Source organism: Letharia columbiana (genome assembly GCF_014066305.1).
Source record: "Letharia columbiana isolate WasteWater2 chromosome Unknown Sc0000007_s0, whole genome shotgun sequence".
In the NCBI taxonomy this organism is placed as follows: Eukaryota; Fungi; Ascomycota; class Lecanoromycetes; order Lecanorales; family Parmeliaceae; genus Letharia; species Letharia columbiana.
In genome coordinates this window covers 492,554-519,198 of record NW_023501043.1, presented here as the reverse complement: position 1 = coordinate 519,198, position 26,645 = coordinate 492,554, and the positions used below count along the sequence as shown (strand labels likewise).

The 26,645-nt window shown below is 49.0% G+C and overlaps 12 protein-coding genes across 12 annotated transcripts; 8 read left to right on the top strand and 4 right to left on the bottom strand.

The window, feature by feature from the left end:
- Window positions 1-155: 155 nt before the first annotated feature.
- Window positions 156-540, top strand: HO173_003180 (uncharacterized protein; the record flags this gene model as incomplete). Its single annotated transcript, XM_037305108.1, has 2 exons — window positions 156-173; window positions 253-540. The coding sequence occupies 2 exons, from the start codon at window positions 156-158 to the stop codon at window positions 538-540; spliced, it is 306 nt and encodes a 101-aa protein (XP_037167973.1).
- A 1,261-nt stretch (window positions 541-1,801) lies between these two features.
- On the top strand, window positions 1,802-3,016 carry HO173_003179 (uncharacterized protein; the record flags this gene model as incomplete). Its single annotated transcript, XM_037305107.1, has 1 exon — window positions 1,802-3,016. The coding sequence occupies one exon, from the start codon at window positions 1,802-1,804 to the stop codon at window positions 3,014-3,016; it is 1,215 nt and encodes a 404-aa protein (XP_037167972.1).
- A 3,978-nt stretch (window positions 3,017-6,994) lies between these two features.
- Window positions 6,995-7,786, bottom strand: HO173_003178 (uncharacterized protein; the record flags this gene model as incomplete). Its single annotated transcript, XM_037305106.1, has 1 exon — window positions 6,995-7,786. One exon carries the CDS (start codon window positions 7,784-7,786, stop codon window positions 6,995-6,997), a length of 792 nt encoding a protein of 263 aa, XP_037167971.1.
- Window positions 7,787-8,177: 391 nt separating this feature from the next.
- On the top strand, window positions 8,178-9,755 carry HO173_003177 (uncharacterized protein; the record flags this gene model as incomplete). The annotated part of the gene is made up of 2 exons (XM_037305105.1): window positions 8,178-8,480; window positions 8,529-9,755. The coding sequence occupies 2 exons, from the start codon at window positions 8,178-8,180 to the stop codon at window positions 9,753-9,755; spliced, it is 1,530 nt and encodes a 509-aa protein (XP_037167970.1).
- Window positions 9,756-10,436: 681 nt separating this feature from the next.
- HO173_003176 (uncharacterized protein) lies at window positions 10,437-11,904 on the bottom strand (the record flags this gene model as incomplete). Its single annotated transcript, XM_037305104.1, has 2 exons — window positions 10,437-11,248; window positions 11,607-11,904. 2 exons carry the CDS (start codon window positions 11,902-11,904, stop codon window positions 10,437-10,439), a joined length of 1,110 nt encoding a protein of 369 aa, XP_037167969.1.
- Window positions 11,905-12,259: 355 nt separating this feature from the next.
- Window positions 12,260-15,297, top strand: HO173_003175 (uncharacterized protein; the record flags this gene model as incomplete). The annotated part of the gene is made up of 5 exons (XM_037305103.1): window positions 12,260-12,290; window positions 12,339-12,477; window positions 12,533-13,384; window positions 13,484-13,720; window positions 13,779-15,297. 5 exons carry the CDS (start codon window positions 12,260-12,262, stop codon window positions 15,295-15,297), a joined length of 2,778 nt encoding a protein of 925 aa, XP_037167968.1.
- A 536-nt stretch (window positions 15,298-15,833) lies between these two features.
- On the bottom strand, window positions 15,834-17,178 carry HO173_003174 (uncharacterized protein; the record flags this gene model as incomplete). The annotated part of the gene is made up of 3 exons (XM_037305102.1): window positions 15,834-16,053; window positions 16,106-16,642; window positions 16,736-17,178. The coding sequence occupies 3 exons, from the start codon at window positions 17,176-17,178 to the stop codon at window positions 15,834-15,836; spliced, it is 1,200 nt and encodes a 399-aa protein (XP_037167967.1).
- Window positions 17,179-17,751: 573 nt separating this feature from the next.
- On the bottom strand, window positions 17,752-18,738 carry HO173_003173 (uncharacterized protein; the record flags this gene model as incomplete). Its single annotated transcript, XM_037305101.1, has 1 exon — window positions 17,752-18,738. The coding sequence occupies one exon, from the start codon at window positions 18,736-18,738 to the stop codon at window positions 17,752-17,754; it is 987 nt and encodes a 328-aa protein (XP_037167966.1).
- A 415-nt stretch (window positions 18,739-19,153) lies between these two features.
- HO173_003172 (uncharacterized protein) lies at window positions 19,154-19,633 on the top strand (the record flags this gene model as incomplete). Its single annotated transcript, XM_037305100.1, has 3 exons — window positions 19,154-19,281; window positions 19,334-19,360; window positions 19,414-19,633. The coding sequence occupies 3 exons, from the start codon at window positions 19,154-19,156 to the stop codon at window positions 19,631-19,633; spliced, it is 375 nt and encodes a 124-aa protein (XP_037167965.1).
- Window positions 19,634-19,821: 188 nt separating this feature from the next.
- Window positions 19,822-20,679, top strand: HO173_003171 (uncharacterized protein; the record flags this gene model as incomplete). Its single annotated transcript, XM_037305099.1, has 3 exons — window positions 19,822-20,277; window positions 20,327-20,458; window positions 20,512-20,679. The coding sequence occupies 3 exons, from the start codon at window positions 19,822-19,824 to the stop codon at window positions 20,677-20,679; spliced, it is 756 nt and encodes a 251-aa protein (XP_037167964.1).
- A 446-nt stretch (window positions 20,680-21,125) lies between these two features.
- HO173_003170 (uncharacterized protein) lies at window positions 21,126-24,131 on the top strand (the record flags this gene model as incomplete). Its single annotated transcript, XM_037305098.1, has 2 exons — window positions 21,126-22,095; window positions 22,282-24,131. 2 exons carry the CDS (start codon window positions 21,126-21,128, stop codon window positions 24,129-24,131), a joined length of 2,820 nt encoding a protein of 939 aa, XP_037167963.1.
- Window positions 24,132-26,400: 2,269 nt separating this feature from the next.
- Window positions 26,401-26,610, top strand: HO173_003169 (uncharacterized protein; the record flags this gene model as incomplete). The annotated part of the gene is made up of 1 exon (XM_037305097.1): window positions 26,401-26,610. The coding sequence occupies one exon, from the start codon at window positions 26,401-26,403 to the stop codon at window positions 26,608-26,610; it is 210 nt and encodes a 69-aa protein (XP_037167962.1).
- Between the last annotated feature and the right edge of the window lie 35 nt (window positions 26,611-26,645).

Genomic DNA, 26,645 nt, shown 5'->3' with positions numbered 1-26,645 from the left:
GAGCTCAGATACACAGTACTCTGATCCCTCAAGTGCTCTCATATATATAAAATTACACAAGCATAGAGATCGCTTTGTCGTTCATGGTGTGGCCCTTGGCTTACACTCCTCCTTTTTCAAGGCAAGTCTCAATAGTCGCTGGGCCAATGGCAACCATGGCTCAGCAGAAGAAGGTACGAAAAAATGGAAATACCAGTTACGATTCGACGAAGAAACCAGAGATTTTACTGATTCTCTGGATCTTCTGGCCAGAGCAATAAGTCAAGCAAGCCTGTGGCCCTTGATCAGTACTTATGTTTGCGACAGGCTACACAAGCAGATCAAGCGATGGAAATGCCGGACGTTAATGTCGAAACCGCAGCAATGTTCACTAAAAATGCTCGATGGGTTCCACCAGACACCAACAAAACAGACTCGAGAACGTATACTATTGAAGCTCATCTTCAATACCTGAAGCTCGTGCATCACATCCCACTAGTCAGCGATCCCAGCAACTTTGAGAACGCTGTAAAGTCAATGCCTGTCGAGGATAGAGTTTAGGAAGCTCCAAGTGTCATGGAAAGGCAACTGAGGGAACAACCAGCTGCTCGGAATGATCTTGGAGGACGCAAAAGCGCAGGAGCTGCTTCTTTAACAACGAGCCAACAAGACGTGCGGCAATTCAGAGATCGCCTCAAATCAGCTCTTCCAAGTCAAACTCCGCAAAAACAAGGATACGAAAGCGCGAGCGATCTCGAAAGCCTCCATGCGCCTTTTCCTCATCCAAAATGCCTGTGACGAAAGCCTCGTTTGCACCAGCGACGACGCATCGCGAGCCTAGGGGGAAGCATGGTCCGACTTAACGGTGTTCAATATCCGTTTTCAGCACTAATACCACTTCTTGATTCATGAGCCACGCCATTTTGAGCCAAATTCGGACGTACCTTCACCAAAACGCCTGCTCCAAATGAGGATTCCAAAGCTTGAGCCAACTCTGCTTGAGCTTTTGTCTTATAAGACATCCACTTTGTCTTATAAGACATTACCCTTATCCTATAAGACACCTTCCTTCTTCTCAGGGAGTCCCCTTGACTGATAAGGTTCTTAGCCAGAAAACGATTTCCCGTGACAAAGTCAAGAGGGTGACTGACAATCGAAGCACGATATCATGAGCGGACCAGCCCAAGGGGCATTTAGATCCATACCAGTCCTACAAGTCATCCTCTCATCAAATTATTTTATATTTCAAAGGGGAGCTGCGATAACTAAGAAGAGCCGTAAGAGTAAGGAGTAATCCCATTAGCACGAAGATAAAGGAAGGAAGAGAGATTATAAACGTTGATGAGACATCGAGTGAGAAAGTTCTTCTTTTTTACAAATGTTCTGCCTCTTTAAGAATCATAACTGAGAAGATGTTTTTAGATCCCAACGTGATCGTTAATGCGCTTATTCGTTTTATTAAAAAAATGTATAACACATGCTTAGCTGAGTTGTAAAATCTCTTGTTCAAGCGACCCAAACGCTTCGCGATTGTAGCGTTGAGATTCTAGGTCTACCGCTTCTCAAAATTGTTATCGTTGAAGACCAGAGCACCGGGAAGAGTTCCCTCATCGAAGGCATTAGCGGAATCAAAGCCCCCCCCGTCCACCATGCCGGGACATATCATCAACATTGTTAAAAGTCTTGTCACGGGAGAATGAATACATTTGATCAGGATCCTTATCGTCTTTGCTCCGCGTTGCGAAGACCTCTGACAATCCTACCAAGCCTTCACCACCAAGATTTGAATAACTTCCTCGATTCCGTGGCTCGTTACTCAAGGATGCCTCCCGTCACGAGACCTAGGCCAGTCTTACGTTGGGCGGAAGGCCTGCCCAAGAATGAGGAATATTACTGGGATGAGGCTGTTCCCACCGAGGAACTGCAAGCAGGTGTTGATTCCCCTCCCCATGACATGAATCTTTCCGATGCTTGGACCGCCAAAATAGTGGAGGCGCGACACATCTCTGGAACCCAACGACATGAATACAGGCCCCAGGTCTTCGCGAGCAAAGCCCTGCACCAGAATTACATCATGAAAGGCCAAGCAGCGAAAATGGACGTGAAAGACAATGGAGGAACCAAGTGGTACTACAAGGTTGTGTTCGGAATTTGGCAGATGCATGGAGATGAAGGGGAAGAACGCGACTACCCTCGAGATGTTAGCATTCACACCAATGCCACGAAGCACAACAACCACAATCTCCACCAAGGATACCTCTGCTTTGTTCAGAACTCCAAGTACAACTTCGAGAAAGCTAAGAAAGTCGCTGCGAAGAAGGCAGATTCTTTGAAGAAGACTGAGGACACTTTGCCAGAGACCAAGAAACGGACGGCATCGCCGTCGGACGCTAACACGAAACGACTCAAGAATGACGGAGCCTCGACACACAAGACGAGGTCTGGGTCAGGAAATACTACAGGCGAAGCTGAATTCTTGAGAAAGGCCTCCGAGAGGCCGGAGGAAAAGAAGCCTGAAACCCCGAGCGGAGATGTGATGATCAAGAAGGAACCGACTTTCAAGCCGTTCGTCTTCGAGGATTCGGATTCAGAAAAGGAAGTCAAGGATGGAGGAGATGCCTGCGATGATTGCTCGGGTATGAGGAAGGAGATGGCAGAATTGAAGGGTACTCTCGCAAGAACGGAAGGAAAGCTGATGGCACTGTCAACGGTGACGGAAAGGATCCATGGAATGGTTACTCCACTCTTAGCTCAGCATCGAATCGCCACGAAACTTATCAGGGGAGCTACCAAACTTACGCCTTTCCCCGACAAGAACAATGAGCAAGTCAAGGATAGACAGGAGGATCTCGACAACATCAAGGATTACCAGGCCAACAACAAAGCATTACTGGATGGGATTCTAAAGACATTGAACGAAGCACAAGATAAATTCAACGACGAATACCCAGAACTGGCATCTTTGTTGTTCACTCACGTCCAGGACGGGAAGCCAAGCAAGGAATTTGAGGCATGGAAGGAAGAAAATCAACAATGACTGGCCGACCGAGACACTCATGCCGCTATCGCGAATGTGGAGAAGGACATTACTTCCCAGCCATCGCCTTCACCCCGGTAAATGCCCCAAGCCGGAACACTCATGCCGCTGTCGCTTCAGTCAGGGATGTCTTTACTTCAGTCGCGATCCAGAGAAGCACACTCCTATCGAAGAAGAGCCTTTCCCGTCTGTTCCTGTCGCCAGTGCTGACCCGACGCCGTTGCCTTCCCCTACGTTTCCTGACCCAACTCCGGTTCCACCTATCACGCAAGCACCTACTTCTTCCGTTCCCGATACTACTTCAGATACTACTTCAGATCCTGGCCAGACGCGTTCAGAAGTTGCTACTTCAGATCCTGTCCGGATGCGAGATCATTCTACAGGAATTACCCCAGAGCTTGTCCGTATGATTCTTTTCTTCAAGAGAACCATTTCAGGCCAGGAGAACGATTTCGGGAGAACTAAGCCTCGAGGACGTCATGGCTTTCGCGGAGGGGGGCAAGTGTTACGTTCCTAGCCTAGCGTGACTTGGCGTGTCGCTGCTTTCTTCAGTTTCGTTCCTTCAATGGCTTTCTAAGTAGTATCAATCAACTACTACGATTCAAAAGAAACACCTTTCGTTATACTTGTGACTGCTTTCCCCAAGAATACACTTACTTCCTTCACCCCGTGAAACCTGATATTGGGTAGCAATTGAAAGGCGTGATCCGAAGCCTTCTGCAGCCTGCTGCAGGCTAGCCTGACATAACATAGCTTACTTTAATAGGAAGGGGTACTTGAGGAAACCTTCCTTCCATAAACTTTCGCACAACGCTCATGCTATATTATTGAGCTATACCTCCGTAGAAAGTAGATACACGTATTCAAAGCACTCAGTAAGGCCAGTACCTCTTCAATTGGCTTCAGGGGACGCCCATACCCCTGTAACCATGCCGAATAAGGCCAGCTGGCCCCAATGGGACCATGGCAGCCACGATTTCAAGGAGCACGCATTCATGCTGAAGTTGTCGATGAACACCATGCTGAAAATGATAGACGAAGGCCAGAAACCACCAATGGACGAAGTAGCTGCTGCCCTCAGGGCGGCGGTAGCATTTGCAGAAAGGGCGAACGATGAACCCAAAATCCAGACAGTCTTGGACGAAGTACGCAAACTAGCCATTGACTCAAGCAACCGAGACAGCAATATGGAGGAAAAGATTACGCATATCAAGCACCAGGCAGCTAGCCTGGGAAGCAATACATCGGCGGCCAGCTACGCCAGCGTACTGGGCCGGTCCTCGACATCCTCCTCCACCACCGGAGGAATCCCCATTGTACCACCAGCAATGCCGAAACAAGGCCAAGCACCATATAACAAGCTAAACGAGATCATTGTAAAGCTACAAGACGAAACAGCAAGCAAGGCATTGGAGGGGAAGACACCGAGCGAGATGACCATGATGGTCAATGGATATATAAAGAGCACGGACACCACAAGGAAACCTGTCAGGACGGCCAGGAGGCTAGCGAGTGGCGATATATGCATCATGGCTGCAAATGAGGAGGAGGCGAACAGACTGAGGGAAAGCAAGGATTGGACTCTGAAGATAAGTGGCAGCGCGAGAGTGATCACCAAAACGTATGGCCTCCTACTCCATGGAGTGAGGATCAATACATTCGACACCAAAGACATGGCCACGGCAATCAAAAGGGTTCAGAACGAGAACGCCAACACGCTGAGCCTCGACATAGTGTGGCTGGGCTGGTTCGGCGCGAATAAAGAGGGTTATGACAAGGGTTCATTGATCATCGAATTAGCATCCCCAGAGGAAGGAAATAGAGCACTGGAAGAAGGCCTAGTTATCGGTTCGGAACTACATGGCTGTTGCGTCTACAACAAGCAGTGTAGATCGAAGCAATGCTTCGTATGCTGGAAATACGGTCACCTGTCGACTGCATGCCCTAAAAAGGATCACTCAGTGTGCGGGAAATGCTCAGGGGAGCATCATCATAAAGATTGCACGGCCGACACTCGCAAATGCCCGGTTTGCGAGGGACCACATGAGGCTTGGAACAAGGTATGTACAGCAAAGAAGAGGGAGATAGCGAGAATGAGAATGGCGAGACAATGGACTCCTTCACGATTCGTGACAACGAAGGAGGCACCGGCTAGCTACCAAACAAGCGATCAATCAAACAACTACTTTCAGAATGCGTCCAATCGTGGGCGAAACGAGGAATTTTTCCCGAGGCTGGCATCCACGCGCGGTGGGCCAGCAGGCAGAGGTAGGATAGTCAGCAGGGGGAGGAATCAGAGCGCCGGACCTCGAAAGAACTACTACACCGAATCTCCAGCCGAGTGGAAGGAGGTATGCTTCCACATCACCAACAAGGGCCTCGCCTAGAAACAGATCGCCCTCCAAAGCAGTAGACGAAGCCAAACGATATGAGGACGGTATAGCGGCAGGGGAAATTAACAACCCCGAGGACGACAGACAGCCCCTGAGTCAAAAGAGTGGCAATGAGAGAATTGCGGTCCCCGTCAATGGGAACAAAAAGAGACATATCCGGTCCATCGACGACCAAGAAAAGGAGAACACTCAGGAAGGGGATACGGACTCTATGGACTGGGCGGAGCGAGTAAGCAACACTAACAATAACACCGAGAAATGGTAGCACACCCCAGTCAGCTATCAATACTGCAATACAACACAAGGAAATCCAGAACGGTCATGGTAGAACTCTTCGATAACGAAAAGATCTATGACATCGATATAGTAGCAATTCAGGAGCCCTGGAGAAACACCAACACAAACACGTCGTATCATCCCCTGAAGGATAGATTCAACTTGATCTACCCCTACCATAACAACACACGAGTGTGCTTCTATATCAACAAGAGAATATCACCAAAGCAATGGTACCCATCATATCACTCACCGGACCTCTGCACTCTTAACATCAAGTCCGAAAACAATAGAATTATACGCATACACAACATCTACAACCCCGGCGACCAACAAACAGACGGACTTGACGAATTACATGAGACGCTTGCGAAGTCTAAGGATGACGAACAGATCATGCTAGGCGACTTCAATCTTCACCACACGATGTGGGGGGGACCGGATGCTCGTATCGATGAGAGAGCAGAAGAACTAATACTCATAGCGGAAGAATTCGCCATGGAACAAGCATTGCCAGTAGAAACGGTGACATACGAAGAAAACTGTCAAACAACAATAGACCTACTATTCGCCACTCCAGCACTAACAGCAAATGTCATTAACTGCAATATCGGAAATGATTTCGAAAGCGGATCTGACCACCTCCCAATTCTCACAAAGCTTGAGCTGGCCGTGATGGAGTTAGCACCAACGACACGCCGAAACTTCAACAAACTGGACGCCGAGGTCCTGAGAGAGACACTCGCTAGAGCCATGGCATCGAAAGAGTGCCTAGCCAATCCCCAGGGGAATGGTGAAAACCTCACTAACGATGGCATCGATCATCAAGTAGCGGCCATTATTGACTCTATCCAAGCGGCCATAGAGGAGTCCACTCCGGTCATCAGGTTGTCGCCACGGTCTAGACCGGGATTCACGCCAGAATGTAAGGAAGCACAAAGGCGTTGCAAATCGCTGAAAAGAAGCTGGAGAACGACGCTCTCGGAGGAAGCATGGGATGAGTATAAAGTCGCCAAGAACTTCAAAAACAACCTGATCAAGAGAACTACCAGGAAGGCGTTCAGAGAGTTCGTGGCAGAGGCGTGCGAGTCGCCGCAAATGATGTGGAAAAAGACCAAGTGGGCCAGAAAACAACTTACAACACAGGCGTGTCTCCCTCCGCTATTTGACAAAGATAAACGAGAATACAACGAACCAGGCCCGAAGGCAGATCTTCTTATGAGAACGTTCTTCCCACCACCGGTACAGGCGGAGTTAGATGATATCAGCGTCGACACGGCGTACCCACAAGCCTACCTGATGGGCACGATCACCGTGAATGAGATAAGAAAGGCCATAACGCAATTGCCGCGGCCATGTCTTTGGTGTCGAATGTATTGATCCTCACTCCATGGAGTAGGAGGCCATACGTTTTGGTGATCACTCTCGCGCTGCCACTTATCTTCAGAGTCCAATCCTTGCTTTCCCTCAGTCTGTTCGCCTCCTCCTCATTTGCAGCCATGATGCATATATCGCCACTCGCTAGCCTCCTGGCCGTCCTGACAGGTTTCCTTGTGGTGTCCGTGCTCTTTATATATCCATTGACCATCATGGTCATCTCGCTCGGTGTCTTCCCCTCCAATGCCTTGCTTGCTGTTTCGTCTTGTAGCTTTACAATGATCTCGTTTAGCTTGTTATATGGTGCTTGGCCTTGTTTCGGCATTGCTGGTGGTACAATGGGGATTCCTCCGGTGGTGGAGGAGGATGTCGAGGACCGGCCCAGTACGCTGGCGTAGCTGGCCGCCGATGTATTGCTTCCCAGGCTAGCTGCCTGGTGCTTGATATGCGTAATCTTTTCCTCCATATTGCTGTCTCGGTTGCTTGAGTCAATGGCTAGTTTGCGTACTTCGTCCAAGACTGTCTGGATTTTGGGTTCATCGTTCGCCCTTTCTGCAAATGCTACCGCCGCCCTGAGGGCAGCAGCTACTTCGTCCATTGGTGGTTTCTGGCCTTCGTCTATCATTTTCAGCATGGTGTTCATCGACAACTTCAGCATGAATGCGTGCTCCTTGAAATCGTGGCTGCCATGGTCCCATTGGGGCCAGCTGGCCTTATTCGGCATGGTTACAGGGGTATGGGCGTCCCCTGAAGCCAATTGAAGAGGTACTGGCCTTACTGAGTGCTTTGAATACGTGTATCTACTTTCTATAGCTCAATAATATAGCATGAGCGTTGTGCGAAAGTTGCGTTTTACCGAGCTCGTAGCGAACGCACTACGGCAGAATAATAATGCGGGCTCCGCATATGGCAGGAGTTGCCGAAATATCACAAAGATATGTTTAGTGTTCTCTAGGCAGCAGCCATTCCATTGATTGGCTATCAACCCCGCAATACAAAACGACTTACACGCTAGCATGGTCGTCGGAAGCGCGCGCTATCTGCATCTCGTTCTTGATTCCATCATCCACTGGAAAAAGACGTGTTGAGATTCATTGCCTTTAGAGACAACTCCAATGCCCTGCAGTCGAAAGCGACAGCTGTATGTTCAAGCAGAGCCTACGACTGACTCTTCGCCGCCGCCCATCGCTAAACGACGAAAGCTCGAGAAGCAGCAACGACACAGGACACCCAGCTGGTTTTGGGACAATTTGTCACGGCAGTGGCTAACTCCTCGCACTCTCCGAGAGTTTGATCGAAGAACGGAGTGGCCTGCTACCCCTTCACCGCCTGATCGGACTGGCAAGGAAGACATTGACCTTGCACAGCTCAAGCGCTTCGCAAGACACGGTGGACCAAGCCTTGGGCACCTGAGAGCTGTAAGTTCCATCTAACCCTTTTGAAATTGCCTTCTGACTCTATACCAGTATCCAGAACCCGAAACCGCCGTTCCTTCCAATCGAACGATGTCGTCAAGTCAATCGGGCTCCCGGAAACGAGCCAAGACTGGAAGAGAATCGGATATTTCCTCGAAGACGAAGAAATCCTCTGCATATGACCCCGCCTTCGAGCAGCATCTCATTGATCATGGCATTTATCCTCATGGATACGACTATGATGATGACGATGGCTCTGTATATCCGGACAATTGGGAGGAAATAAATGAGAGGCTAGCGCAGCCACGGCCTTCTCTTTCGCCATCGCGCTTTCCTCGTGAAGCGTTTCGGAAGTTTGAAAAAACAAACATGCAGGCTTTGACCGAAAACACTGTGATGAGCAAGGCATTCCCGATCATTGCTGGCACCGCCGACATTCCCTCACAGGAGAACCTTCTCTTCGGAAACCTCAAACACCTGACCGATGGCTCTATCACCAAGGCCAAGCCAGACTTCTACGATGGGAGCCGTCCGGCGGATCTCAACAAGCAGATCCGGGAAGAGCTAGGGCCTTACATCGTGCCGTCGACGAACACCGCTGCACCGTGCTTGCCCAACTTCTTCACAGAGGGAAAAGGACCCAATGGGAGTACCGCCGTGTGCAAGCGACAAGCTTTATATGACGGTGCTTTAGGTGCCCGTGGGGTACATGAGCTTCGGTCATACGTTGACCCAGAGACGGCTTACGACAACAATGCGTATACGATCACGTCGACTTATCATGGCGGTTCGGGTGACCTCACGATCTATTCTACGCATCCTACTCCATCCAATAATCCCCAAAATCCAATTGAGTATCGCATGACTCAGCTTAGAGGTTGGAAGATGACGGACATCCCGGAAACTTTCCGACAAGGAGCTAGCGCTTTAAGGAATGCTAGGGACTGGGCGAAAGAGAAACGGGAAGAGCTTATGATTGCGGCAAACGGCAAGGTGCCAGATGCGGAACATTCAGATTTGGTTTCATCCACGCAGAGCTTTGTATCATTGTCATCGAACGAGGCCACTCACCCAGAATCTGAGACGTCAACTGACGAGCTTGCCCTGGACGTTGGCACGTTTACTAGCTCCAGTCACAGAACTCCGGTCAAAGCCCAAACGAATCTTCCACCCAAAGTCTCCCCGAATCGACAATCCATGAAAGCGTCTCAAGTCAAGAAGAGGCCTAGCAGGAGACCTGAAGCCTCACAAGTCATCTATAGAGAACCCAGGCTCTAGTGCAAAGAGGCACATCTGCGGCGATGATGGCGTGCGGAAACTGGTTTACCAGCACAACCCGCTCCAGCTGTCGTGCATTACCGGTAACACGGATTCTGCCGCTGGAAGGTTGGATGGCGTGCATTCGCGGTTCAGGCATTCACAGGGCTGTGCCTTGGTGTGCAACACCACTAAGGGCTCCGATGGAGGTGACCGAAGACGTCATGGGGCGCTGAGTATGGTACCTTCGCTGCCAGGTCGACTGGTCATATCGAGTTCCGGTTGAGCTCACGTCCGAGCAAATCTCGGATGCTAGGCTTCCAAGGGCATACTACGATGCGTTCCAGACCGCCATGCGGCTCTCGAACACCGTGTCATCCACCGTATCCAACGCGATGCTTGCCGTTCCCACTCGGTGGACTCGTGGTATTTTGAAGTGATAGATGTTGAGTAACAACCGGGTATATGGTTTTGGGATACTACAAGGATTGTATGGTACTACGCCAACAAACTCGACTGGCTTGCTGTTGTCAATTAGTCAACTCTAATGAATGATATATTTGCGATATCACTGGGTCTTTACTTTGTTGTGGACTTCTCAATGTGGGAGACTACTTACTGTTAGCCTTATCAAACTATCTTTCCGGATAGACCCGCTAGAGATGCCGAGGCATAATTTCAGCGCCCTCAGCAACTCTAGCCTCAGTAACACGTCCCCAGTCCTTGCAGTACAGAACAGTAGCTATCCAGTCCCAATTTATGGATCTCAAACTCCGTCACCTCTTTCTCTTGACTAAGAGGTTGACCTCTGTTCCTTTCTGGCATTCTCTTTTGTTGCTCTAGGCTGGGAACGGCCTTAGCCTTAGCATCTCGCCTCTTTTCAGCCTCCACAATGTCCTCATACCTCATTACTTTAGCAGTCCCTGAAACCCGAAAACCCGCAATCAGCGATCGCCGACCCTTATCTGCACGTGCCGGTCTTCCCCGTTTGCCTCCTCGCTGCGCCTGGTGTTTCGCCTCAAACTTCCGCAGCAGTTCCTGCGCATTTCCTAACTCGCTTTCGAGTAGCCATGTTTCCTTCCAGCACACCTTGTACTTATCGCCCCTTCTCGTCCGTCTCTTATCAACGATCCTTACGATCTCCCACTCCTCTTCATCCAATGTTAAAGCTCCTTGATCCTGAGGCCGCCCAGCAAGTGATAGGAGGACGGTGATGGCGTGAGGGGAATAGACGGTCGCTGCTATTCCGCGATCATCTCCACGAATAGCCTGCTCAATTCGATCATGGGATAGTGCGATACTGGGAGAGATGGGGCGATCGAAGGAAGAGGTAGTAGGTTCGGTAGTAGGTCCAGTGGTACTAGGACTCAAGCAACCGTGTGTCTTTGGCTGTTTCCCTGGGCGGGAGCTTTGGGGGTGTATGGTATCAATCTCAGACTCCACACTCGTGGCCCTGGTAGAAGCGTCTGTTTCGCCAGTCTTTTCGTCGTTATCCTCCACCATAAGAGGGTTATCTAAAAGACGTTAGAAGAAATCCCGGGTGCTGGTTAGAAATGCACTGAAGGGCATACCTTGACTGTCACCAACTTCACTGGATCGACTTGAGCTGGTTGTTTTCCTGTGTTGCTGGAATTTTCGCGAAAAGGGAAGCCGCCTGAAGACAGGCTTAGGCTACGATCGGATCCGTACGAAATCAAGGTCGCTTGATTTATCATCGGTATCATCTCTCTTGTCGATCACGATCGCGTCTTTCTAGAGTCATTAAACGCACCCGCAGGGACAGGTACCTGCGCACTGACCTTCACGCCGGCCCTTCTCCAACCTGTATACACCTTCTCCACCCTCGTTCAAACCTGCACTGAATCTACTTACCATCATTTACACTCTCGACGATTGTTCGGGTGTGGACGACCTGGTCTGTTATAACGTAGAGGAGTTCCTTCGCGCACGCCGCCGCCACCGCCGCCACCGCCGCCGCATAAGGCTGCCAGTCCTTGTTTTTCTGTGCATCGGCATAATCGCATATCCCTCGGATCACCAGACAGGGAAAATTGTCCATGAGACCAGCCGCCTCGATCAGTTTCACAGTTAGAGCAGGTCGCATGCCATTTCCAAGCGGCGAAGCAGGCGGAATGCTGTTGCCTGAAACCTGAAACCCTAGTGCATACATGGCAGGCTGACATAGTTCTTGGCCGTATAATGGGTTGGTAATCGCAGATTATTGGGTAAATACTCAGCTCAGAGGGACTTGGCAGCTGTCGGACTTGCTTCATCTCCCCACGATGCTGCTGCTGCTCGAAGGGTGTTGCCGTATTCTCCGCCTTAGTAATAGTAGGTAGTTGTGATAGGTGTGGAGTAAATCTTTAGTCCCGGGACTGTAGAATATTCTAGCAGCGGACTGTTCCGTAGAATAGGATACATGGGCGACTGCGGCCGACTGAAACCAAGCGGGCGAAGCTCTCGATGCCCCAACTTAGCCCAGCTGCCTGCTTTATTTACTCTGCATCTTGTATGTTTCGGTCAGAATGGATGAGCCATTGAAACTGTTGACTTTCGGTGTGTAACTGCGCATTGTTTTGATTTTCCGTGTTGACTAGCTTGTAGATGGTGGGGGGATCCGGGGCGTTTCCATGCTTCTCATATTGGACGAAATCATGAAACGCATACAACACGATCAGGGTCTTACAAATCTACCCCGGCCCTGCGATTATTTCCATATCATCGGAGGTACAAGTACAGGCGGGTAAGGCGCTTCCTCGATTGCGTCGAACGAGGAATACCGTACTCATTGCATGCAGCCTTATTTCCTTGATGCTGGGTCGCTTGCAAATGACGACAAAAGACGCATTGAGAGCATACAATGGAATCGCAGGAGCAGTTTTTTGTAAAGCGAATCAAAAGTGGTCCTTCCAGGATGGAGCCTTCAAAGCAACAACGTTGGAGAAACGAATCCAAGACTTGGTGGCAGCAAAAGAGCTAGGGGATTACATACTGCGGGAGAATGGCGAAGCCAAGTTCGCAAAGACTTTTGTGTGCGCAGTCCCAGCAGCAAATATGGCTCACCCACGGCTGTTCAGATCATACCTTGTGCGGGAAAACGCGAGCACCAACTGCAAGATCTGGGAAGCCGCGCGAGCGACCACAGCCGCACCAACCTTCTTCAAACGGATGACGATTGTGGACGATGGGGGAGCGCAGGAGGACTTTTTGGACGGCGGACTGTTGCTCAACAATCCTGTGCAGCTGGCGCTTGGTGAAGCTTTGACGGTCTTTGGAGGCGCGTCGAAGCTTGGGTGTCTGATCAGCATTGGCACCGGTCATCCTGGTACGATCGGTCTATCTCAGCCAGACGCCTTTCAAAGAATACTCCCTACAGACATGGTTGGAGTACTCAAAGGGATTGCAACAGACTGTGAACAAACCGCTCATGAAATGGCAGAACGGTTTCGGCAATCCCCGAACCGTTATTTTCGGTTCAACGTGAATCATGGCGTCGGCAATATCTCCCTAGAAGAATGGAAGAAAATGAATGAAGTACAAGTTCATACCAAAGCCTATATGCAAGATGTGGTGGTCTCGAGCTCCATCAACAAAGTGGTAGAAATCATTTGTCGAGCAAGTGAGCTTCAACAATCGGAGGTATCACTGCAGTCAGTATGTCAGTCGTGATTCAAAATGAGAAGATTTATTCATCTCTTTTGACGCTGCTTCGATCTTGCTTGCTTTGTAAGAGACTGATTCCGACACAGGCCAAGTCGTTCCAGAATCGGCAACGGAGTCTACGCCTGGTGCACCAGTGAAAAATCAAACGCCGTCTACTTTAGTAGTCTTTTCATAGGACGGGAAAACTTTTTACGAGCATTGAAGGAATATTTCACCGATCAAGGGCCTGGACAGCATTTACGACGCGAATACCTGCTGTATGGAATGGGAGGTGCGGGTAAATCGCAAATTGCTTCAAGATTTACCGAGAAGTGTCGACGAAGGTCAGTATATGTGGACTTATTTTCTTGTTCGATGTGACTACTAATCAATTTAAAACAGATATGAGTGTGTGTTTTGGATGGACGCAAGTAATAGAAATACTCTGGAGCAAAGCTACAAGAACATTGCTTTGAAAATTGGAACAGTCACAGACCCGAATTGTTCCTTGGAAGTGGCTCTACGAGAGTTAGAAAATTACAAAAGCAATTGGCTTCTCTTGTTTGATGGAGCCGATGATCTCGAGGACATTTCAGGACTTTGGCCTCCTGGCATTCACGGTGATATACTCTATACGAGCAGAAACCGAATGTTAAGGAGACTTGCTGGATCTCAAATGCGGTACGTTTCGGAAATGTATGAGAATGAAGCATCAGAACTTCTTCTCAAATCCGCGCGTCTCGATGTGTCAGTGAAGAGCTTCAAGAAACAAGCGTCAGACATTGTTACCAATCTCGGATGTCTTGCCCTTGCAGTTGATCAAGCAGGAGCGTACATAGCGAGCGGTGAATGCTATATTGATGACTTCTTAAGCACCTTCAATGCACATCGTCAACATTTGCTGCAAAATGAAGCGTACAAAGGGGCTTCAGGGTATGATCGAGCGGTCTATGCTACGTGGGACTTATCATACGCTGCAATTGCCAGACAGGCCGGCTCAGCAGCAAATGAAGCCTTGCATCAGGGTCCAAAAGCTGCACTACAGATCCTACAGATACTTCCATTTTTTCACAATGAAAACATAATGGAAGAAATCTTTAAAGCTGCGGCGGAAAATCCCGGGGCAGAGTCTGATGTCGCATATGAAGCAGCTGGTCAATGCCCATCCGCCTTGTTTCGCCTTCGTTCAGATGGGACTTGGGAGACCCAAAATTTTCGTTTAGGTATTCGGACACTAATCTCCTTCTCATTAGTCGGACGAGACGACTTCAGATGTCATCTCTTCATGCACCGTCTAGTCCATTCGTGGTCCTTGGATCGTTTAACAGCAATTGAAAAGAACCGCTTCTGCAATGAAGCTCGAGATATCCTTGCCAAATCCATTGCTTGGAGGTTCGCAACAAGTGACTATGCTTTCCGTCGAAACTTATTTCCTCATATCACCGCTCTCCAGCGTCAGATGACTTTATCTTCAAGTTCCACGAAAAGTCACAGATTAGCAAATTTTGCACTGGTCTTTTCGGAGGCTGGACGATGGGATGAGGCCGAGAAGCTGGAGGTGCAAGTGATGGAGACGAGTTTGAGAGTGCTGAAAGAAGAGCATCCAGACACGCTGAGCAGCATGGCCAACCTGGCATCAACATATCGAAATCAAGGACGGTGGGATGAGGCCGAGAAGCTGGAGGTGCAAGTGATGGAGACGAGTTTGAGAGTGCTGAAAGAAGAGCATCCAGACACGCTGACCAGCATGGCCAACCTGGCATCAACGTACTGGAATCAAGGACGGTGGGATGAGGCCGAGAAGCTGCAGGTGCAAGTGATGGAGACGAGTAATAAGAGTGCTGAAAGAAGAGCATCCAGACACGCTGACCAGCATGGCCAACCTGGCATCAACATATCGAAATCAAGGACGGTGGGATAAGGCCGAGAAGCTGCAGGTGCAAGTGATGGAGACGAGTTTGAGAGTGCTGAAAGAAGAGCATCCAGACACGCTGACCAGCATGGCCAACCTGGCATCAACGTACCGGTGTCAAGGACGGTGGGGTGAGGCCATCGAATTGATTAAGGTTGTTGTTGATCTACGTATCAAGACTATTACGGCCAATCATCCAGATACGCTTAGTGCAGTTGCTTTATTGGACGAGTGGTCAAGTACTTGAAGAAATTTTTACCTGTTGTAAGGTGGCTTTATATCAAATTTTCAAAGCAATCAAGCCCTTATGCAAAGTTTCAATCGCTATCGGCTCAACACTCCACCCCATGAAGCTCTAAGGCGCCAGAGAGCTGTGACGAAAGGTTTTTAGTAACTCCCTTACGTCTCTCCCCCGTTTGTAATCACCTTTCGACGGTATTTCTCTATAACCACCCTCGTGAGCTTCCTCAGCTCACCTCCGTCATTCTACTACCTTCGCACGTATTGCACAACCACCTCGAGCCGATCTTTCCGGGAGCCTAACCTCAATTCTGGCCGTCAGGCGAGAACACGACCGCGCTGACCCAATCTGAATGGCCTTCAAGCGTGCCGCGTGAGGCCCCTGTGGCTGGGTCCCACAGTCTGACAGTGTTGTCGTAGGATGCAGAGGCCAGAAGCTGGCCGTCAGGCGAGAAGACGACCGCGCTGACTTCACCTGAATTTCTGTGATAGCGAGCTTGACGGCGTGGTAGTTCTTTGGAGTCTCTGGCAATTTCAGAAGGGCCAGGTGGTCGTCAAAGGAAGAATCAGATCCAACATCATATTCCTCACAATCGAAAGTGAGGTCTGGTGGTACCGTTGAGGTGAGTAATAATTTGCGAACCCGTAGAAGAGAAGACTGCATCTTGCTATCTTGTGAGCCTCGGTTAGATTAATGTCAAGGCTTATAAGCGAAATGAGAGGTTCAGATCCAAGAGCAATTCGGAAGCGAAAAATCCCATGAACGTCGATGCTGAAGAGGTAGGTTTTGCCTTCGCGCAGGAGGGACAAAGGCCGCAGTGGCGTAAACGACTGAAAGAACTTAAACAAGCTAAAGTACACCATCCTCAATGAGCCCGTCAGACATGTCGCGCATGCTGACTGGTCCTTGTCAAGGTGACGGATTATGACGGGAGATATGTACAGATAAAGATTGATGACAAAATTGTGCTCATGCGAAAAGAAGACTGCCTTCTCAACGCAAGTCAGATACTGACACTGACTAACAAGAATTTCGGTGATATTGAACATCTCCTGCAGCTGATGGAACAAAGTATCAAGGTCGAGGTCCTTCCACCTATAGCAGGTATTGCTTCTTCATGCTCTTGGGTTAACTTCGAACACGGACAAATACTCTGCAAGCATTTCGGACTGGAGCAGGAGCTGCAGCCATTAATAGATCACGGACTTAAGCTCCAGCGTGATAAGTACAGCAAGCCTGTGGAGTATGTCCTTTTCAAGGGCTGCTAGATAGCCTTGAACGGTCCATCGATTGCGGTTAATAAAGGCAGCAGCCTGCGTGATGGCTAGCGGAATAGATCCCAGGACATCCAGCAGCCTTTCTGTACTAGACACGTCGAAAGAGCTCGCAGATCCTTTCAGTTTCAATCGCAACAATGCTTCCGCTTCTTGACTTGAAAGTGGCGGCACCTCCACACACAATTCTCCGTCGGCTAGATCCTGGCCTACGGGTCTACTTCTCGTTGTAACGAGTAATGACTTCTGAGAATGTAAGATAGCTGGAAGGTATTCGATTAGAGGTTTCTGAGTTTGTGTAACAGTAGCAGGTGGTACATCCGATTCAGCTGAAGGGAAAACGAGCTCTGCATTGTCGGCATTATCCAAAATCATGAGCCAACTATGATCCTCCTCGTTGAGCCATGTGGAAATCAGTTCATATGGATCAGTCTTTGGCTCGTCACACGCAGGAAGTTTCAGGCTCCGCGCAATGTCGTGACAGGCCTACAGGAATGTACCATAGCTAGCTGCATACACCCAGAAGACATGACTCTGCGGTCGAGACTGCTGAAACCGGTAAGCGTACTCAATGGCGATCTGAGATTTCCTGACACTTGTATCAGCATCTATGCGGGTCTGTGAGGGAGAAAGTATACCCAACTCCTCCTAATCCGCATACTGAGGCGCGGTGATGCATGTGAAGTTGCCGCTCAATCTGAGCGAAGATAAGTTTTCGGTCAATGAAGTTGACATCTCTTTCAAATGGCACGGAGAAGAGAGGTTTCACTAAAGCCGTCATGGGGAACATCAGCGCTATACATAATCTGTGATCTAGCATTTATCTGGTGACTATTAAGAAAACAGTTTCCCAATCCCCATCGAGTTCTTTCCCTCATAGTAGTAAGGACGTGACATCAACGTCCTGACCTGCTCCTTCCAAGGGCCAACGTAGTAAATATCTATAGTCTACTCACCCATTTCTGCAGTCGCCGTCTGTGTGCGGGCAATCTGACGTTCTGGGATAATGCCAAGAAGTTCTTTGGCATAGGACGCCGCCGTGACCGCCGCGTACCCTTGCCATGCATCATTTTTATGTGAATCCGAGTAATCGCAAATGCCTCGAATCACAACGCACGGGAAATCGTTCATAAGCCCTGCCGCTTCCATCTCAAAACATAGGATATCATGCTCTTTGATCAGCCGATCTCGTGCAATTGCGTCTTTCATCAGTGTGTCCGCTGATGCAATAAGGCCATAATGCACCACCGGCTCGTCCGGGTCAAGCTCACGCTGCAGTCGCCGGAGTAGCGGCGGAGATGTGCTATCACAACCAATCTCGCACCTATAATCACCTCCACGGTGAGTATAGCTAGATTCGTATAGCCTGTCATGCTCTACGCCTGGACGTTGGTATTTCCCTCGCAATCTTGGATTTTTGGTCATTATCAACCGAATCGACTCGGCGATATGACTGCCTCTCCTCTCGTGATCTGCGCTCAGCTTGGTCAACGCGGTCAAGAGGACTGTTGGTGGCGAGTTCAAGGAACCCGTTCGCTCGAATTCCTGGTCTTGAACCGCCTTGCCAAAGTTATAGGGAACCACACCACCCTCCTTCTTGATAGGACAGCCGACCACGATATCCCCAAGTCTGATATCATGCTTGCCGCTGGGTGCCCCTCCTCCGATGCCGACCATCAATCCGATCCGGATGGACTCGAAGCTGCGCAGCATGTCTTTAGCCACGCTGGCGGCGGAGGCGATACCGTACCTCCCTTTCGGAAGGCATGCGATGACGATGTGGTGATCGCCAATGCGACCGAGGGTATAGGCGTTGTCGTCGTGAGGGGAGTCGGTTGGTAGTAGAGGGTGTTCCTCGTCCAGCAGCTCGCAGGCTGCCACGAACTCTGTCTGTACCGCACAGATCCATCCCACCGTGTAGTCCTGGCGACGCATACCTTGTCAGGTTTTTCAATATGTCCTCGTGAGATGCAGCGCCGATGACGAGGTGGTGATCGATCGTGCAGCTTCTCAAGCTTACAAATCCCTATTGATCGTCGTTTGCCAGCATGGAGCCTTGATACGGAGAAGGATGGGATGAGGCGGCCGTCATCTTTGACCTTGCAAATCACGACCAGACCTTTCGAAACATATAGAAGGTTTTGCAGACAGGTCATACCATCGGGTTGATGGTATAAAAAGCTGTGCCCCTTCACGAAGCTGGCGCGCCTCGCAGGTCGCCTTGGCGTTTTTACCACGGCGGGGTTGAGGGACGCTAGAGGCTCAGCCCTTGCTTCAATCCCGCGAGCTTTCTCCATAACCTGCTGAGCAGATTATTCAGTGACTGCGCGGATTGAGGGAATCATATCTTATGTATTCCGTTGATGTTCTCGAACAAGGTGCGAGATCAGCTATCGCTTTGAGTACAGACTTTGAGTTCTTCCAGTGGGAGGAATCTGGCGTTCCAGAAGGGTGGCGAGAGAAGAACTGCTACGGTCCGTCGAAAGGAACGTGATATGGCATCCACAATGCATGCTGACGAACTGCGTAGGTATGAAGATCATTACAACTGTATCGTGTAAGCCGCATAGCTCTTGCACAAGGCGACAAGCCCCCGATGACCTTCAACAGATTTGCCGCTTCGGGGGCATTCTTATCATCTGATACCTTTCGGCAAAATCTATCCACTCGATATATGATCCCAGATCATTTCTGGACCGATGCTTGCCAGCATTCCAATGGGTTCTTCGGCTGTGAAGATACATACGATGAAGGACGGAAGCTCAAAGTCCACAGTATTGATCTAGCCATCGTCCAATCCACACAGGCTCTTGCTTACAGCAGACCATAGCCACATGGTTCCGATTTTTGGTAAAGCAGGTCGCGGCCAGTGGAGGCGTCAATCAGCACGATTATGAATGGTACGAAATGGGGTTCTTTACGAGGTGGACATCACCAGGTGGACAGATTATATTTTGCTTCGACGTCCCTCAGACACTATATGACCGTCTCCAAACCCACTTTCTATCGCCCTCGACGATGCCCAAGTTATCGGATGTTTATTCACTACACTTAGTGATTATTGATGAGATGATCAAGCTCTTTGATAAATCTGTTTGGTCCCTTCGAGATATTGTCAGAGTGACTGAGTTGGTAATGCTGCCCAACTACCCGACTGGAAAGAGAAAAGCGATTAACAATCACTTCCAGAACCGACTGGGCGCTACGCAGCAGGGGCCTAACTTCCCATTGCTTCATGACTTTGCACGGCACACGGTCCACTCCTCCGAAACTCTTGACGTTGCGATAGATACTATGGCCGGCATCCTTGGCCAACATGAATGGTTCTCGGACGCGGGACGGTCGTACATTGACACCGACTGGATTGTCTCGCGACGCACCAGGCAACATCTCCGCTTTCAAATCCAGATGATGCGAAGCTTGAGGGCTCGGTCCAAAGCCAATGAAGCAAGATTGCGTAATGAAATAGACTTGGTACGTCGGAGAGGAGGAGATCCTGCCGGTCAACACTGACTTGAATTAGGCTTTTAACACAATTGCGCAACATGATAGCAAGATCATGGTCAGGATCAGTGAAGCCGTACAAAGTGACAGTGCCGCAATGAAGACGATAGCGGTCCTGACCTTGACATTTCTGCCGGCAACCTTTGTCTCTGTAGGGAGATTCCAGTCGTGCGTCAGGTCCTCGAGCAGCTGACGAGAATGCAGGCACTCTTCAGTATGACATTCTTCAACTTTTCGCCCGGGAGCGAAGCTCATCCCGAGGCTTGGGTGGTTTCCGAGAAGATCTGGATATATTGGGCGATCTCACTTCCATTGACGATCATTACGATATTGTCTTGGCTCACATGGCAGAGAAGATTCAGTAGAACGTGACTGGCTTTTGTAGATTCTCTGCCCACGGCGAATAAGAGTGCTCGTGTTGGGTCGTACGGTTGTAGCATACTGAAATTGTAATTTGAGTGACGCCAATTTTCCACTTGTAACCGCCATCGGAGACATATCAATGCTAGTTGGGTATTAGCGGGGCTAACCGGTGGGCCGTGCCGCCAAACAAGGCAGAAACGCGCAACATCAGCCTTGCGGGCGGTGAGATCCCAAAAGGCTGTTTTCATAAAGGATGTTACAACAGCATTCACCTGTAATAGTAACATGAATTTCTCTCTACCATTCAATTATCAGCGTCGAGGCTCCATCAGAGTAAAGTCTCAGAAAGCTTCCGAGATTTACCACCAGCTACCCAAAGCGACTACCTCAGAAATTAACCAGGTAGTAAAACGGTCCCACGCGCTCATATGATACGCCGTGAAAGAGTGAAAGAGATGAAGCATGAAGATTACACCGTGGGATGGATATGTGCGTTGCCGACGGAGCTGGCTGCAGCGGTGGCCATGTTGGACGAACGCCATGATCCTCTCCCCCAGGACTCCCATGACACCAACAACTACGCGCTGGGACGGGTTGAGGAGCAGAACGTGGCTATTGCGTGTTTACCGTCCGGAGTGACGGGCAATACTTCTGCTGCCATCGTGGCGAGTCACATCCGCTCTACCTTTCCATCAATCATATTTGGTCTGATGGTTGGTGTTGGCGGTGGAGCTCCGAGCGTGGAGAACGATATTCGACTGGGTGATGTGGTGATCAGCAAACCCGCCGAGACGTCTGGTGGAGTGATCCAGTATGACTTTGGGAAAACCGTTCAAGAAGGACGATTCGTGCGGACAGGGTCGCTGAATCGACCGCCTGATGTGCTGCTCAACGCTGTGAGCAGTTTACAGGCCAGATATATGATGGAGGAGGCGGAGCTTCCAAGACATCTGTCACAAATGCTGTCAAAATATCCAAAGCTGCAAAAGACTAGTGCATATCAGGGCGCACAGCAGGATCACTTATTTGAGGCAGACTATGATCATCGAGCCGGCCAAGCGACGTGCGCTAATTGTGAAACTGATCGGCTGATCACTCGATCTGACCGTGAAGACGAAATTCCCACAATTCACTATGGGTTGATCGCGTCAGGGAATCAAGTGATGAGGGACGGAGCAACGCGAGAAAGACTACGCAAAGAGCTCAACGTACTATGCTTTGAGATGGAGGCGGCTGGTCTCATGGACAACTTTCCCTGTCTAGTAATCCGAGGGATATGCGATTATGCCGATACACACAAAAACAAGCGCTGGCAGCCTTATGCGGCGGCGGTGGCGGCGGCGTATGCTAAGGAGCTCCTCTGCTGCATCCCAGGAAAACCGGTTAGTCATACGCAGGTGGCGACTGCGATAGCTACGAAAATGGGTGAGTAGACTCCGCTGATGTTTACTGCGTGGGCGCATGGGAGGAGTAGGCTAGGACGTGAAGATCACTTCCTTACTGTAAGAGAACGAGAGGTTGGTAAGGATATTGAACTCCTTTTCGTCATAGTCAATGAATAAATGCCAGATTCTAGATTATGTATAGCTGATCTTCCCATGATTGCATTAGTTGAGCCTCTCTTCTCCGTGCCGTTCCAGAGAGATTACAACTTCATTGACCGAAAAGACATATTCTCCCAAATTGAGGAGCAGCTTCAAATGCACCATTGCGTTTCGTTATGTGGAATGGGAGGAATTGGGTATAGATTCTTCCCTTTGAACAAACTCTTGCAGACACTGACCGAAGGTGCCAGAAAATCCCAGATCGCCATTGAGTACGCTTACAGGTTTCGGCAATCCCACCCGCAGAGTCATGTCTTCTGGGTGTACGCAACCAGCTCTGCCACATTTGTGCATGCCTATTACCACATTGCACGTAGATTACAGCTTCCTGCATGCGACGATCCCAATACTGATGTATGTGAACTGGTCTTCGAGTGGCTGAATGAGGAGGACAGTCATTGGCTCATGATTGTGGACAATGCTGACAATGCGGATCTCCTTTTCTCTTCGGCCGAATCGGATATACCACTTGCTACTGTTACACAAACTCAGAAACCTCTAATCGAATACCTTCCAGCTATCTTACATTCTCAGAAGTCATTACTCGTTACAACGAGAAGTAGACCCGTAGGCCAGGATCTAGCCGACGGAGAATCGTGTGTGGAGGTGCCGCCACTTTCAAGTCAAGAAGCGAAAGCATTGTTGCGATTGAAACTGAAGGGATCTGCGAGCTCTTTCGACGTGTCTAGTACAGAAAGGCTGCTGGATATCCTGGGATCTATTCCGCTAGCCATCACGCAGGCTGCTGCTTTTATCAACCGTAATCGAATGACCATACAAAGCTATCTCGCAGCCCTTGAAAAAGACAAGCAGAACCTGGCGGATTATCTAAGTCAGGAGCTTCAAGATCCTCGGAGACCGCGTGGTTTTCCTAATTCGGTCTTCCGAACATGGAAATTGTCCTTTGATCAGATTCTAGCGCAAGAGCCTCAAACCGCGAAGCTGCTCTCATTGATGGCGATGCTTGATTCACAGCGGATTCCAGAGAAGCTGTTACGGTGGCCAGCTGAGAGAGATGTGGACTTCAGGATGGCTATCGGCACGCTTGACGGTTTCGCTTTGATCAGTCAAGAGATTGGAGGAGAGACATACACGATTCACCCACTCGTGCAAGCATCAGTGCACTACTGGCTAGAGCAGAGAAGTGAGAAAGCGGATTACGCCGGACAGGCTTTGCAACTTCTGGCGGAGAAGTTTCCGAACGGTGAGCATGAGCATAAAGAGACGTGTGAATCGATGTTGGCGCATGCTCAAGCAGTATTATGGCATAAATGCATATCAGAAGATGACATGAGACACCGTGCAGCTCTTCTATATAACGTCGGATGGTTTAATTGGCGACAAGGGAGATATGACTCTGCATATGAAGCAGTCTCGGAATCATATAACACCTATCAAGAACGAGCAGGGGATGTCGCTACTACCACATTAAGTAGCTTGAGTTTACTTGCATTGGTGCTTCAGGATCAGGGGAAGTATGAGGCGGCCGAGGAGATGAACCGACGAGCGCTGGAAGGGAGAGAGAAGGTGCTGGGAGTCGAGCATCCCGACACATTGACCAGCGTCGATAATCTGGCATTGGTGCTTCAGGATCAGGGGAAGTATGAGGCGGCCGAGGAGATGAACCGACGAGCGCTGGAAGGGAGAGAGAAGGTGCTGGGAGTCGAGCATCCCGACACATTGACCAGCGTCAGTAATCTGGCATCGGTGCTTCGGGGTCAGGGGAAGTATGAGGCGGCCGAGGAGATGAACCGACGAGCGCTGGAAGGGTATGAGAAGGTGCTGGGAGTCGAGCATCCCGACACATTGACCGGCGTTTACAACCTTGCCTACCTGTTTCACGGTCAACAACGGTAGAATGATGGGTCCATTCTCTATCTCAGAGCTTCAACAGGGTTTCCGAAGACGTTGGGCCCGGACCATCCTACGACACAGAACTGCTCCTATCACTATTCGTCTATGATTCGTGAAATGCAAGGCCAGGGTAGAGACGTCTGATACTCTAGGCCAGAGTCTGATTTCCGATTCTGTCAGGGGATTGATTAGGTCTCGAATATAATTAACACTACCAGCGCATAATTGACGTCGTATATTTTTCTAATTATTCATCTCTGTATGTAGTCGAACAAGTCATTCTTTCGACCGGTACATTGCCTCCTTTTCCCTGTAAAATTGATTTTCCATCACTAATTCATATCTTCAAGCCTTTATTTTCTGGGTCAAACGCATGCCCACTTCCTTTCCCATCTTTCTGCTTCTGCCCCATCCTACTTCTACCTATCCTACTTCTGCCCATCCTACTCAACATCGCTACCCTATAGCATTATTCGTACTGCTAAATGTATGCGATGCGCCATGAGATCCCTTAACATTCATATGCCTTCCGAAGTCTCGACTGAACCAGACCTCTCATTCGGTAACCTTTGAGTTATGTGGAACTTCATGAATGGTGTAATCAAAGTCTTTGAATAGCAGATTGACAGGCAACGAGTACCAGGCTTCCTAAGCTCGAATTAGCTCAAAGATCGATATATCGGATTCATATATACGATCTCTCTCATGCTGGGAGGTCACCGTTCGTGATCAGTCAATCGATAAGTATAATACCTTCCATTTCTGCGGATGATCAATGCAACGTCTGCGTGACATACCCCTGATTGCATAATCCTTGAGGGAAAAAATAAATTTCCCCCAATTCTGGCACACCCCAAAATCAAAAATCAAAATCTTTAATTATTCTTATATAGGTTTACCACCACAGTTTATTATAATCTAGAAAATTATTAAGATTTAGTAAACATAGTATAGATTAGACTATGAAAATTTTAAAAGATTTAAATATTTCGTTATATTGTAAAATAGAATCATAGCGAATTTTATGAATTACTCTTGACTACTTTAGAATAGCCGAGGTAATTTTTTTAAATCTTGGCATTTATTCAATAGTCGAGATAATTTTTCAGCGCAATGTCAAATTAACACTTTATCCATATTATATAAATTAAATTCTTTAAATATTTTAGTAATAAATACTTTGATATATAAAGTATATATTTTATAATTAATCGTGGTTGTAAATCTATATAAGAATCATTAAGATTTTGATTTTTGATTTTGGAGTGTGCCAGAATTGGGGGAATTTTTTTCTTTCTTAAGGATTATACAGTCAGGGGTATGTCACGCAGACGTTGCATTGATCATCCGCAGAAATAAAAGATATTATACTTATCGATCAACTGATCACGAACAGTGGCCTCCCAGCATGACAGAGATCGTACGTATAAATCCGATGTATCGACCTTTGAGCTAACTCGAGCTCAGAAGCCTCGTACCCGTTGCCTGTCAATCTACTGTCCAGAGACTTTGATTACACTGAGGGGACAGAGGGACCAGATGTAGGGATTATTATTGGTCACATCACTGCTTCTAACCGATTTCATCTTGCTTATTAAGATTTTTCTTTGGTAAACGGTGATTGGACAAATGATAATCCCTACATCTGGCCCGAGCGTGGTCCACCCGACTAAGGGGATAGCTCAAACGTGGAGGAACGGTCAAACGAGAGGCCTGGTTCAGTCGAGACTTCGGATGGCACATGAGTTTGAGGGATCTGATGTTGCACCGCATGTATTTGGCAGTATGGGTAATGCTATACGGTAGCGACGTTGAGGAAGCCGAGATAATAATGCCAATACCTGCTCTCTTGACAGGGGCATCCTCGGAGTAGGCTGGTCGTCAGGAATTCTTTTTGACCGGCCAGTTGCGCTCAATAATATGTTGAAGGTCCTGTTGCACTTTGATGTGTCTTTGCTGTGGTTGAGTCGGGGAAGAAGTAGTAAAGGGCAGAAGCAGAAAGATGGGGAAAAGAAGTGGGCATGCATTTGAGCCCGAGAAAAAAGAGGCTCCTATTTTCTATTTTGGTTGCTTTTAAACCTCAGCCAACGCTAGTGTATAATACCGGAGGCGAGGCAGCCACATACCATGATTAGTAAGGGATCCACATACTAATTCCGGACGCGCCTGCCTCCTTCCTGCCTCGTTCTCCATACCTCGCTGTCGCCATTGATTCCGCCCTACTCACCACTCATACTTCGTGATAGCTAGCAAATCGCGTTATCTCTTCATTATGACGTCTCAAGATCTCGTCGTTCGCCAGCCTCCTCAGTATGGCGGCTTCGAGGATACTCAGGAAGAGCTGGATTGGTATGGTAGTAACCCCGAGGGCATCGATCGTGACCGTACCCCGGAGGCTATGTATCCAGACGAGGTTATAGACGTCGTCGCTAGGGAGGAGGAGGAGGAGGAGGAGGAGGGATTGAACCAGGACACTAGATGATAGTGTGACGTGACACTCTATCTCCCTGCTTGTTG